The sequence below is a fragment of the Ochlerotatus camptorhynchus genome, unplaced genomic scaffold (genome assembly GCF_037179485.1).
Source record: "Ochlerotatus camptorhynchus isolate MF236.1 unplaced genomic scaffold, CSIRO-AGI_Acam_v1.1 ptg000141l, whole genome shotgun sequence".
Classification (NCBI taxonomy): domain Eukaryota; kingdom Metazoa; phylum Arthropoda; class Insecta; order Diptera; family Culicidae; genus Ochlerotatus; species Ochlerotatus camptorhynchus.
In genome coordinates, this window is record NW_027040631.1 from 4,772,095 (window position 1) to 4,785,688 (window position 13,594).

At 45.7% G+C, this 13,594-nt stretch overlaps 1 protein-coding gene across 1 annotated transcript; it reads right to left on the reverse strand.

Annotated features, from left to right (window-relative positions):
- Positions 1-1,025: 1,025 nt before the first annotated feature.
- Positions 1,026-11,878, reverse strand: LOC135700686 (uncharacterized protein K02A2.6-like). Its single transcript, XM_065221264.1, has 5 exons — positions 11,489-11,878; positions 8,798-11,291; positions 8,069-8,466; positions 7,869-8,015; positions 1,026-1,061 (listed from the first exon to the last, which is right to left on the reverse strand). Exons 1-5 carry the CDS (start codon positions 11,876-11,878, stop codon positions 1,026-1,028), a joined length of 3,465 nt encoding a protein of 1,154 aa, XP_065077336.1.
- Positions 11,879-13,594: the final 1,716 nt, after the last annotated feature.

A 13,594-nucleotide genomic window follows, 5' to 3' on the forward strand; every position in this document is an offset into this window, starting at 1 on the left:
CCGCCCGACAAGTAATGGCTCGCGACTTACCCACATTTTCCGGTAATCAATAACAATATTACACTGACTTGTGGATACAACCGTGCTGAGAATCTCACTCGTCTCCAGCGCTGTTTGAAAGGCCATGCATACGAATCTGTCAAAAGCCGGTTACTGCTTCCCGAATCTGTTCCACAAGTAATCGATACCTTACGTCTGTTGTACGGAAGGCCCGAATTATTGATAAGTGCTTTGCTACAGAAGGTGCGGAGTGTTGCGGTGCCAAAAGCGGAGAAATTGGAGACCATCATCGACTTCGAAATGGCAGTACGCTGCCTGTGCGACCATTTGGAAGTGCACTTACTGAAGAGCACCTTTCTAGCCCAACCTTGTTGATGGCATTGGTGGAAAAACTACCGCCACACGGAGCGGAGCAGAACCCATCTGTGAGTCAGCGAGCCAGAAGGAGCGTGTATGTGTTTGCTGTAAGAAATTTGGTCATCGTATAGCAGAGTGCCCGGTGTTCAAGTCGTATACCGTGAACGATCGATGGAAGCTCGCACAAACAAACGGTCTATGCCGGAGTTGTCTCAACGCACACGGTAGGAGGAGTTGCAGAAGTGCGACACAATGCGTGATCGAAGGATGTCAATTCTGCCACCATCCACTGCTGCATTCAAACCGTTCGAGCGGTCAGCCTACGCCAAGGCTATCAACGGTGCAGAATCACACTCATCGACAATATAAACAAGCTCTACTATTTCGTATCGTTCCTGTCATCATCTCAGCACCCCGAGCGTCCATCAAAACGTTCGCCTTCCTGGACGACGGGTCAGATCTATCGCTGATCTTGGTGGAGCAGCTCGGTATCGATGGATGGACGAAACCGTTGTGCCTCAAGTGGACAGGGATCGTTACCAGAGTCGAGTCGGAGTAAGGAGCTGAATTTGCCGGAGCAGAGCCTTAACTACAATGATCTTGCGCAACGTTACCGTTATCTTCAGGGTCTGCCAATTGTCAGATTCGAGAGCGCTGTTCCCCGCCTGTTAATCGGCGTAAATAACGTAAACCTTACGGTACCACTGCAAGTGAAAGAAGGCAAGAAAGGCGAGCCTATTGCGGTAAAGACCAGGTTAGGATGGAGCCTCTTCGGTGGTAATGGTAAGGAGGCATCACATACGCTGAATTTCCATGCCTGTAAATGTACGAGTGACCAGGAGCTACACAATGCGGTGAGAGATTATTTCACGGCGGAGGATGCAAGTGTGAAATCAGCACCAGTGCCGGAATCTGATGAAGATAAACGTGGTGACCTTTGGAGCCACCTGTTCACCGTGAAGAACACCAACGCTGCAGAATTCGCTGATGTCTTTCCACGGGCGGTTTAAGCTATTTTGAAGGATCACTATGTGGATGACTTTCTCGATAGTTTCTAGAGCGAAGAGGAAGCGGTTCCTAAGAAGTGAGACCCATACACCAAAAAGGAGGTTTCCATCTCAGAAACTGGCTACGAAACAGCGCTATAGTGCTAAACGAACTGAAGGAAGAGGAAACTTTGGGAAGCAAGATCCTCTGCTTGAGTCCAACAGACGGATGCGACCGAGTATTAGAAATGCTGTGGCTCACGGATGAAGATGAGCTGCGGTTTTCGATGAAAATGAAGGATGAAGTTCAGGAGGTAATTTATAGAGGTGATCGGCCGACTAAACGGCAGATGCTGAAATGTGACATGAAATGGGACTTCTGAGTGTGTTCCTCGTTCACGACAAAATACTTCTTCAGGACTGCAGTGGGACGAAAAGGTGCCGGAAGCAATATTCGACCGATGGATCAGGTGGACTGGGCTGTTTCGTAAGATTGGTGACTAACGAATCCCTCGCTGTTACTTCAAGAAAGTGACCACGCAAACATACGATCAACTTCAACTTCACATCTTCGTTGATGCAAGCGAAGCTGCATTCTCCGCTGTAGCTTACTTTAGAGTGGTCAACGCTGAAGGTAAAGCCGAATGCACAATAGTTGCTGCCAAGACAAAGGTCACACCGCTCAAGCCATTCTCAATGCCACAAGCAGCAGTCCTGGGAAGTCGCATGATGTCTTTTGTACAGGAGGGTCACAACGTCGAAGTGAAGCGACGATTTCTGTGGAGTGATTCCGCGACTGTATTGGCTTGGCTGCGAGCTGACCACCGCCACTACAAACAATACGTAGCGTGTCGGGTTGGAGAGCTATTACCAACAACGGACATCGCAGAATGGCGATGGGTCCTTAGCAAACTCAACCCTGCGGATGCGATGACACAATGGGGAAAGAACCCGTGTCCTGAAGTCACTCACGAGTAGTTCAGAAGCCCGGAATACCTTCGTCTCCCCGAGAACGAATGTCCGAAGCAAACCAAGGAACTGGTGCAACCGAAAGAGGAACTACGGCCCTGTTTTGTGATACAAGGTTTAACAATTCCAGCTACCATATAGTGGATTTCTGTCGATTTTCGAATTGGAGCCGGCTATTAGGAACAGTTGCGTACGTGCACCGTATTGTGGACAATTGCAGGCGTAGAAGACGAGGAGAAGAAACACAATCATCGTTTCTGAGCCAGGATGCCAGAAGAACACATTGATGCAAATGGTACAGTGGGAGGAGTATCCTGAGGAGATGAACTTGATAATGGGAAGACAAATGGAGCTACACAAAACGATAAATAATTGAAATTGGTCCAGGGGCAGTTGAGTTATTAACGTTCAAAATCTTTCATAATTTTGTTACATGTTCCATTTTCAGTTTTCACAAAGTATAATGTTTACAACTGATTCCCGATTTATCTAAATTTCACCACTCCGAAAAGCTTCGACAATCTGCCCTCAACTGTCAAGCCTGCACCTTGAGTTGGGAAAACTGAGGTAATACGGTTTACATAATATTACCGTGATTCACGAGGCCATCCATCATCATCTTGCGTGTGAAAACCCTTGTTGAGTTGAGGTTTGGCCCACGGAAAAAGGTCACCGTCACAAAAGGTTTACCCTTCAGTCTTTCTCCGCACTTGATGTCTCTGTGAAAAGTTGATGAAGAACTTTTAATTAAAGCATTATACTTTGACAGTTTGGAAATGCATCGCTTAGTTAGCTTGATACACCTTATCAATTAATCATCCTTGCCATTTCTCCGCTACATGCTGCATTGTACTTTTATAGCAACTAGAACCAATTGTCGATCGAATTGTTTCAAATGTGAACATAAATTGAAACAGTATTCATATAATCAATTTAACATAATTTATTGATCTCCAACCTACGCCGAAGGCAGCAGCCCCCTCTGCGTTGTGACAAGGCTGTATTTGACATGATAAAATATATCGTTCAACAGGCGCCACAAGTAGGCGTCGGTTGGGTCACCGCTCGGTCGCGCAAACGTCTGGCTTGACTGGCTGAGCAAAACGAGCGCCCAGCAGTAATAACGATAATACATAATATTTTTGCGGCAAAATTTAATTTGCCCAATCCAACGATCCCGTGCACCCGGTCCAATTAATCACCCATAATTGCGGTCGCATTAATTACCGCCTTAAATCTGTCCCCGCAGCTCTTTCCGGCCAAAAACAAACAGATTAAAGCGTTCTTAAATTTTCAACAATCGATTACCGGGAAACAGTGCATCAGAGGTTGCTGCGATCGCCAAGGCTGGCCTTCCAGTTGATAGATTGGTGGTGGATTTTGGATGGAGAAAAAAAATGTCATTCTCAATGTAATCATCAAATAGGGGCCAACGCCGTTCGCTGCAATCTGACACAGAGTCTCAAAATCAAATCAACGTCAAATGGAACAAAACTAGACTAACAATCGCAATTGGGCGGAACAACCAATGGCTTTAAGCGCAAATTACTGGAGAGGTTATAAATAATCACGCAAACTAACAATGTCACTTGATAAAGGAAGTTTCCTCTATGAGATGCTGTTGGTGGATTCCTGAGAAATTTGCGTTAAACCCATTGTTTACGTTTGGTTGTTCCGCCTATTTCGATTGTTGATCTAGAAAACATGGAAGGCTCCGTTGTTGCAGCATGAGAAGGCGCCGCCGTTCCATTTGCCGTTTTGTTTTGCTTCATCCACCCGTCGACAGCTAATGTGATTAAGAGCTTTCACACTCGAACCGTGTGAGCCGTTAACGTGTTGTGAGGATAGCGGCAGCCTTAGTGGGCTTCGGAAAACTTTTTAAAACCATGGCAAATTGGGACTGTGGGACTGGATAAAGGCTAAAAGGAGTGCCTTCCAAGTCAGGTTTTCTTGCCAGCAATTTGATAGCCACTTGATTTTACTGCTCATGAGGGAAGATGGAAGCGGCTTGATTCGAGCACTTGATGTATCGGCAATTGACTGACATCCTTCATTCGATTTAGGATAAGTTCTATTCCATTTAAGATTACCATCGTCTGCATTTTTCTATTTCTATGGAACCATCCCAGCAATGAAGGTTAAATACTTTCTTGCATGCTATATCACTGGAATGACCTCCGCAGCAGGCTATAAATATTCCTCCAGCTCATTTATGGCCACACCAAGCCGAGCCCTTCGCTAACGAAGGGTAACTATGAATAAAAGAAGGAACGAAGCTGCCTGCAACCCGATACTCCCCGGAGTAGCCATCGGGCGTGTTTGCCGCCAGCTTGGATGAGGAGCAAAAAACTCCTTGCTCCTTGCAATCCTACCATTAGTGATTATCATTTGAATAATTAATCGGAGCTCTCGTTGGATGTGAGAGCAACAAAGCACAAGTCGCATCCCATCGCAACAACAGCTAGAGTACAGTGATTCACTCAGGGTCTCGGGCTTTAACTTTCCCTTTAATGAATATCTAATGAAAAGTAGTTTGTATTTGGGGGGCAATCGATTTTCCACCGGGGTTGAACGCTTTTCTTGATTGATGCCATATTTAGGACGAGGAAAGAGACAGATTGCTTTCACTTGCTATAAACAGAGCGCAGCCACAGAAGCTACCACTAAGAAGCCGAACGAGAGCTCTGACGATGATTAATGCAACACCAGAAGCACTTTGTGTCGAGGATTCGGAATAATTCGAAGGATAATATTCCGATGGATTAAATATTCATGACTGTTGCGCCTCGTTCAGTCGTTCGCCACCAGTTCCGTTCGTTTAGGTTGATTGGAGATTTTCTCCCTCTGCAGCAATCCAGTAGGCTCCGAAATGGGCAGTGTGTTTTTAAATGTTCAACCCTAACAGATCTGCTGTGCCAAACCAAGAATCAAAACATAGCAACACATGTCAACGAATAAATAAACCTACTACGATTGGAAACGAAAATATCCGACGGCAATTTTCTCACGACAGGTGCGAGACAGTTCAATTTAGAGCGCTCTAGCATTTCCAGTGGAATAGACAAATGGCGAACATTTTTCAAACTGCCTGACACTTCGCCTTCTCCGACGTTCCGCGGAAAACCGGCTAGAAGATCAAAAACAAATTTACATTGCTGTGAATTTTGACGGATATTTATGGGACTTTATTCACACCTTAAGCCTTCCTTAATGGTGAGAAAAGAGTTTTATGAACTGTTTTATTTGACATTTAACATAGTAAACAAAGCCCCCTTTCCACCCTACTCAAAGCCTTTTCAATGGACCGAATTAGTGTGCACACAAAACTGCGCTAAAACTTTCCCGGCTCTTGAAGGAATTGCAGCCAGTAGCAATCCGGTTGTTGAATCAAGGAATTAACTTTCAAGGTACGGCAATGGGCCGCAGAAACTACTACAGTATTCCCTCGCTCATCCGACGACTCAATAATCCGACGACTCGCTAATCCGACGACTCGCTCATCCGACGACTCGACAATCCGGAAAATATCGGATTCAAAAGTGTACACACGCGTTTGAATACATTGTGCTGTCAATTTTCAAATTTGTGCTGTAAGCATGCTGTCTGTTTATGTTGATATTCTAGTATGGATGTGACAGTCGGACTATCACGGCAAACCCCCGATAGTCCGGCCATGATTTTGTTGGATGAGCGGGGCAATACTGTACCATAGAGCACATGCAAAAAAATCGCGACTTCTCACTGATTGCGCTTTTATTTCGCGCCAGCTTCCAAAGAAACTTTCCGGAGTGCAATTATAGCGAAAAAAAGTTTTAATTAGATTTCCTGTACAAGGGAGAAAAATGCTAATTAAAAACGAATTGAGCCGACTTGTTCCTGCTTCCTGTTCGAATCCATGTCCTGAGAAGGTGAGTGAGTGATTTTTAACTCCAGGAAAAAAATGTTTCAATTGTGGAAACTTCGACAAACTGTCGGACCGGAGAAATTAACTGCCGTCATTGTGTTGTCACTCACGCCACAAGAAGTTGGTCTCTTGAGTTCGAGCAAAGTGGTAATCATTGCTTGAGAAAAATGCTCCTTCATCCTTTCCTGCAGGATTAATAGACGGTCTTTGATTTGCGTGAATCTACCGCGAGCGCACCGCAGACATAACCTCAAATTAGCAGTTTGAAAATCATCTCTATCATTTGAAGCAGGCTGTGCGAAAACATTACCAACGTTGTTTGGTTGGTTGGTTTGTTGGGATTCAACCGCAAAATTAGCCACGTTTTCCTGGCATGCTGAGATTTCGCTAACACTGTGGTCTGCGTTGGCGTTGGTGAATTATTAGGCTGTGCTGTGATTGTCGGTGGTCGCGGGTTGTCATTGACACAATTAATATGCGCTAAAAGAATGCAATCAAGCTTAAGGAACACATTTACTAAATCTTTTGACGTAGGACTACGTCTGTAATTTATGTATGGGGGTACACTTTGTGAAAACCAAAAATGGAACATGTAACGAAATTATGAAAGATTTTGAACGTTAATAACAGAGTTGCCTCTGAACCAATTTTAATAATTTTATCACCAATCGATCAGAAATATTTCTACACATATGATAAATTTAAGACTTAATCATTTTTCAAAATGTCACTATTGAAAATTGCACGAATGTGCAACTGTTGCTATGATAATTAAAATTATCACCAATTGCCTGCGAAAAGCGATTTCCCACGGATTTTAAAGTTGAATTCTATCCGGTGTCACCAAACGGTGTTTATCCAATCACCGCGCAGTGAGTTGTGGTGTTCTCCAGTACACAACGAAAGGCTGCCTGCAATCAGCGAGCTGCAGCCCACGTGAGCATCCATAGAAAGAGGAAGCAGCTGCACGGCTATCAGTAACACTTCGTGAGTCGCTGTGGGCCATTTATGACAAACGCGTCATACTAAAGAGTATAAACAGAGAGAACCCCGCTCAAATTCATATTATTACACAAAACACAAGCTCCTGCTGCAGTTAAAAAAAAAGATTTATTATGTAAGACTACGTAGTCCTACGTCACCATTGCGTACAACCTCATAGGGCTGTCCATTGTTGTTTTTTTCTGGAACACATTCTATGTATGAATACTGTCAATAATTTCAAGGTGTGTTTTCATTTGGTTAAACAATATTCCCTGAGTTTTCCAGAGCTTTACGGACGTTTGCAATAACGCACTTATTAAATTGATAATAGTTTTGGTTGAACAATGTTACATCCGTAATCAAGGCCAACAAGCTGTTGTTACGAGCTACTATTTATTACGTCTATCTTGGTTGGTGGTCGGATAAAGAATCAATCTCTAACTTATGACAGTCAGGCAAGGCCTACTACATCTAGGCCTACTACATCTCCCCCTTTTAGAAAATGTCATAGGAAGAAAGCCATCTTGGAATTCTTGATTCTCGTACAGAACGTCGAATAAAGTCTCCAACTGCTTCAGATGACACGGGCTTTTGTGCGGACTGAAGTTCTCCATCTTGAGCAGCAGGTTCATGATCGATTGTCGAAAAAGGATTTTCGCCAGACGTACTTGCCACTTGACCATCAGCTTCGAGTGATACGGAACCAACAGGAATAGGGACATCCTGATTGAATTGCACTTCTGGATCCAACGGTACAGCTTCATCTTGAATTTCATCAAGCAGGATTTCCCATGGTAGTTGCTGCGTCGCTTGCTCTGGATCATCAGAAGTGTGACGAGGGCGCATTTGGTTTACATGCGGACCTCACCAGCTTCGGTCTCCCGTTCATGTCCAGTGCAACGCTATAGTTTACTAGACAAGGAATCCAGGACTTGGCGTTTCTGCGATGCTGTTCAACGTAGACCAGGCCATCTTCTTCAAACTCGCGCTTGACTGCTCCATGCCGCCAATTGAACTGTTCGTTTTGTTTGTGTTTCTTGACAGCTTCAGTTACAGGAACAGGTTTCTTCAGTAGGTCCAAAGTGGTGCGCACTGGTCTTCCTAGGAATGCTTCTGCTGGAGACGTCGACTGCGGTGTGTTTCGGTTTGGGATTGAACGATACAGCGAAAGGAATGTCTGCAGGTGCTCCAGTGTGAGTGATCCTTCCCCCTTGGCTAGCTTCTTGAGGCCACGCTTGAGTGAATCAACGAATCGCTCCGCTTGGCCTGCGGGTGGTAGGGAGCAGTGCGGAGATGGGTGATACCATTTGCACGGCAATACTGTTGAAACTGCTCGCTGGTGAATTGCGTTCCGTTGTCTGAGACCAATGTGTCTGGGTTGCCGTAACGAGAAAACGTTTCACGCAGCATATTCAGGGTTGCAGCTGTGGTAATGGATTGAGTGCGAAAAATTTCGGGCCACTTAGAGAAAGCATCTACCATGACGAAATAGTAGTATCCATGGATCGGACCAGCAAAATCGATATGGACACGTTGCCATGGCTTGTCCGGGAGAGGCCATGACTCCAAGGTTGCTTTTGTCGGGGACTGAACTGACGGACAAATTGCTCCACATCGTCGTCAACGTTAGGCCAGTAGATGTAACTTCGGGCCAGAGACTTTATTCGGTCCATTCCTGGGTGTTCACGATGCAGTTGCCGAACGATCCGCTTTCGAAACTTTGATGGGACGACGATTCGATCGCCGAACATAACGCAGTTGTCGACAACTTGAAGTCCATCTCGTCTGGCGAAGAACTTCGCATTTGCTGGCCAACCTTCGTTAAGGAAATTCACCACTTGCTGAAGAACTGGATCCTTTCGAGTCTCAGCCACAATCATCTGGTGCGTGACTGGAAGGTTGCTGATGGTGTCGTCGAGAATTACTTTTGCTTCAGATTCGACGCACACGGCGGCTATGACGTAATCCTCATCTGGTCTATGCTGCGATGACATTAGCCGGGATAGAAAATCTGCATAGCCAAAATTCGTCGATGAAACGTGTTGGATGTCGTACAGCAGAAGTGTCAAGGCCCAGCACTGCAAACGGTTTGCTATGTAAACAGGAATACCTTTCTTTGAGCCGAAAACCTTGAGTAGCGGTTGATGATTGGTTTGCAGGAGGAGGAAGTGTCGTCCATACAGCATTTTGTGGAAACGGGTGACAGCGAATATCAGGGCCAATGCTTCCTTCTCCACTAGTCCGTAGTTCATCTCTGCTGGGGTCAGTGAGCGCGAGGCGTGCGCAATTGCCTTCACTTCACCGGTCGGGAATCCATGCATGATGACAGCGCCAAGGCCGTACTTCGATGAATCTGCTGCTACAACGATTTCCTTGGACGGGTCGTAGTGTGTAAGCAGCAGGTCGGAAAGTAGAATGGCCTTGAGCTGCTCGAAAGACTTCTGGCAATTCTTGGTCCAGTTCCAGCGTGCATCTTTCTTGAGGAGGCTGTCCAGAGGAGCCCTGAGTTGCTTCATCTGCTTAACGAATCTACCATAGTAGTTGACAGCACCGAGGTAGGAACGGAGTTGCTGGACATCCTTCGGAGACTGCATCTTGGAATTGGCTTCTGTTTTTGAAGGGTCAGGCCGAATACCGTCCTTATCTACGATGTGTCCGAGAAACTTGATCTGGGAGTGTGCGAAACGACATTTTTTTAGGCGTAGGTGAAAGCCATACTCACGGATCTGCTCGAGAACAGCGTAGAGACTGCGATCGTGTTCCTGCTTGGTGCGACCAGCGATGAGGATGTCGTCCAAATACGGCTTGACTCCAGGGATGCCGGCCACCATGCTGTCGATGATGCGCTGGAAAGCGCCGGGTGCCGACTTGACTCCGGGGGGTAGTCGGTTATACTGGAACAGTCCACGATGCGTGTTGACCGTGAGTAGCTTTCGCGATTCCTCCTCGACCTCGACCTGTAGGTAAGCGTCAGACAAATCGAGATGAGTGAAGTAACGTGCTCCAGCTAGTTCCGCAAAGAGGTCGTCAGGATGAGGCAGGGGATGATGGTCACATTCTAGCGCGTTGTTCAGCCCCGTCGAATAATCGCCACATACACGGACTGATACATTGTCCGACTTGCGTACGACGACTATTGGTGCTGCCCAGTCCGAGAATTGAACTGGAGAAATTATACCGTTTTGCTGGAGCCTCTCAAGTTCTGCGTACACCTTGGCGAGTGCAGCGTACGCTACTGGTCGTTTCGGGCAATATGCAGGACGTGCGTCAGGTTTGAGGTACAACTTCACTTGCGCTTTTGTGCATCTACCCAGCGTGCTTCGAAAAACTTCCGGAAACTGTTGCTTGAGTTGATTGGTGAACTGATCAGAACGTTGGTGTACGACGTTGACCAAGCTGCTTATCGGCACAGACCACAAATCGAACAGATCCATAGTCTCGATTCCTAGAACGTTGAGTTCAGCGCTGCTTGAGATGAAATTGGTGATCTCGGTCTGAAACTCAGCGAGAAGGTTGAGATTGCCACCAGAAGCTGTAACTGCAGATTCTTCCGTCGGTTGAGTGGGTGGCTGTCCGATGCTGATCCATGTTTCTTCTGAGATTATGGTGATGTCGGACGCCGAGTCGTGTTGAAGTTTGACTGCTACACCATTGAGCTCGACCGGGATGAACTTCCGCTTGCTTCCGATGTTGCGAACCGTGTAGATGCTTTTTGTCTTCACGTTCTCTTTGGATTTGGCCTGTTTGAACGGTTTCGACGGCACATTCTTGTTGCTGTTGCAATAACCTTCCTTGTGTCCTTGTTGCTTGCATCTGGAACAGGTGTGCGAAGCGAACGGACACTCACGAACATAGTGCTGGTCGCCACACTTCCAACATGGCGTTTTCGGCACTTTTTGGTTCTTTTTTGAGGCAGGATTATTCTGGTTGCGAGAAACAATGTTGACGTTGCGTGCTTCTTTGTTCTCCACCATCAATGTGTCCTGCTTGAGATTGGCCACGCGATGGCATTCTTCCACGAGATTCTCCAGGGTTACCTTGCTGGTGGCTTCTCCCAATTCGTTGACTGCGGTTTGGTCGGCTTCCAATTTCTAGAACAACCTAGCTCGTATGTCCGCATTCCGTGGTGATTGGAGTCCACAGACGAAACGGAGAGCTTTGAATTGGTTCGGTGTGAGCTTGGACAGCTGAAACGCTTCACATTGTTTGTTCACTATGGCAGCATACGATGTGAAGTCATCCGCGTCACTCTTTGCATACTGGAGGCACTGTAACGGGAATAAAAAACCGACTTCTGTCGACCGAACAGTTTCTTCAGCTTCGTGACGGTTTCGTCCAGGGTGAAGTCCCGGAGATGCTTGGGAAGAATGGTGTTGACGTACTTCTCGTGCAGAGGCGTGCTTAACTTGCGAATAAGCAATCTCACACGAGCGGCGTCATCCAGGGATTGGCCGTCCTTTGTAAAGACATCCTCGTACCTCGCATACCAGCCATCGAAGAAAACTCCTCCGTCCGGATCGTACTGGAAATCCTGGATCCCGCTTGCCAAGGACTCAATAATCTTCTCACTGCCAGCAGTCGGATTTCCCCGATTTTCCAGGTTTTCAATCTGCTGCTGCTGCCTCATGATGAGATTTGTTAGCTGCAGGATGGCGTTCCGAAGATCCTCGTCAGACATTTTCTTGCTTGAGTTTTCTTGCTTCGAGGTTCGAGGTGCTTCCAAAATTTTCCTCGTCGCCAATTGTTATATCCGTAACCAAGGCCAACAAGTAAAACAAGCTGTTGTTAAGAGCTACTATTTATTACGTCTATCTTGGTTGGTGGTCGGATAAATAATCAATCTCTAACTTATGACAGTCAGACAAGGCCTACTACATCTAGGCCTACTACAAACAACAACAAAGGCAACCGTTTTTAAAACATAACAATCAGTTTTAGATAAACAGCTTTACAATCAAATCCATTTCAGATTGAAATTTAACATATATTTAATTCAAGTAAGTCGAAGATCTCATAATATTCAATGTCTTGAAGTTTCGTGTTTCAAGTACAAGTTCAATAAACGGTGAAAACAAGGGGTAGGTCACTCCACTCACCAATCTTGGGTCATCTTTTTTGTCAGTGTGCCGCAAGTGTGCCGATTGTGCCGGTCATAGAGCAAGCTTCGTTTGTTTGTAAAATATCCATCCCGGCAACCCGGTATTTCTGACACCTTGAATGATTTGGTTTGAAATCGCAAGGATAAATCGGACTGAGGATGACGCGGGAAGTGTTGGGTCTCCGAAATGTTGGTGTTTTGTGTTCATAGGATAATTAAAGTCCTGTGTTTTAGGGCTTTATAATGCGCTCAAAGGCAGACCAGAAACCTTTCGTGATATGAAAGCAACGGTCTATCAGCGGCCGGAAAGAGTTGGAACCGGTGAGGAACATTGTTGGAGACCGACTATAGAGGATGATGAATATGACCTCTGTAGTTTGTTTTGTGTGAGTTGTAGCATTATTTGAATTAAGGGTACTAAAGGGGTCTGATTAACTGCCTCTTTTTCTTGAGCCCACTCTAGAACCTACATTTCGTATTTAGATCTATAAGTGAACTACTGGTCTAAGTTCCTTTGGTATATTCAATCAAACAGCACGTAATGTTGTGAACAACCTTCAATGACAGTTGTCCAGTAGTGCTCACAATCCAATGCCTACGAGATTGTGCCGAAGGTGTGGCGATGGGTGTACCCAAGCTGTGCCGAATCTAATTTCGGCCCAATCTGCTGAGTGACTTACCCCTTATTGGGGTTTAAAAATGCGTTTTATTTCTCACAGTTCAATGTTATACATAGTGGTTCTTATGCTTATTGCAAGACCATTGTTTCAGTCTTCCTTATTACCATAGGCCATTACTAGAACATTTCTTCGTACACGGCCCATCATCTTTTGCACGAGCCTTGTTTCCAATTGTGTGGCTGCCAAATTCCATTTCCACTTGAAACCCTTCAGGTCAGTTGCAGTTCCACCCTTTTTCTTCAGTATGTGCTTCACAAGTGACCAGTATTTTTCAATTAACCTTACATCCGGAGTATTGGCCGGACTCATCTACATCACCACTGTGACGCCATTTTTGCTGTACCACTGTTTGGTAGCATTTTAGTACCGTGGACCTTCTTTAATCTGAACAGCACTAGTTTCTGGTAGCCTTATTTGCTGTTTTGTTTTGACTCAGAGTTCCATTTCGCTTTACTCTATTCCATGTGCTAGATGACATTTGATCAATTCAGATTAAGAACGATCAGATTACCGGGGGTCCACGGTAGTGGTAGCTTGCCAAGTCCGGTCAAATTAGGCAATCCACCTCATGCTGCTTCAGAAAATGCAGTAGTCTCTTCCGTAGGCACTTCTCCTG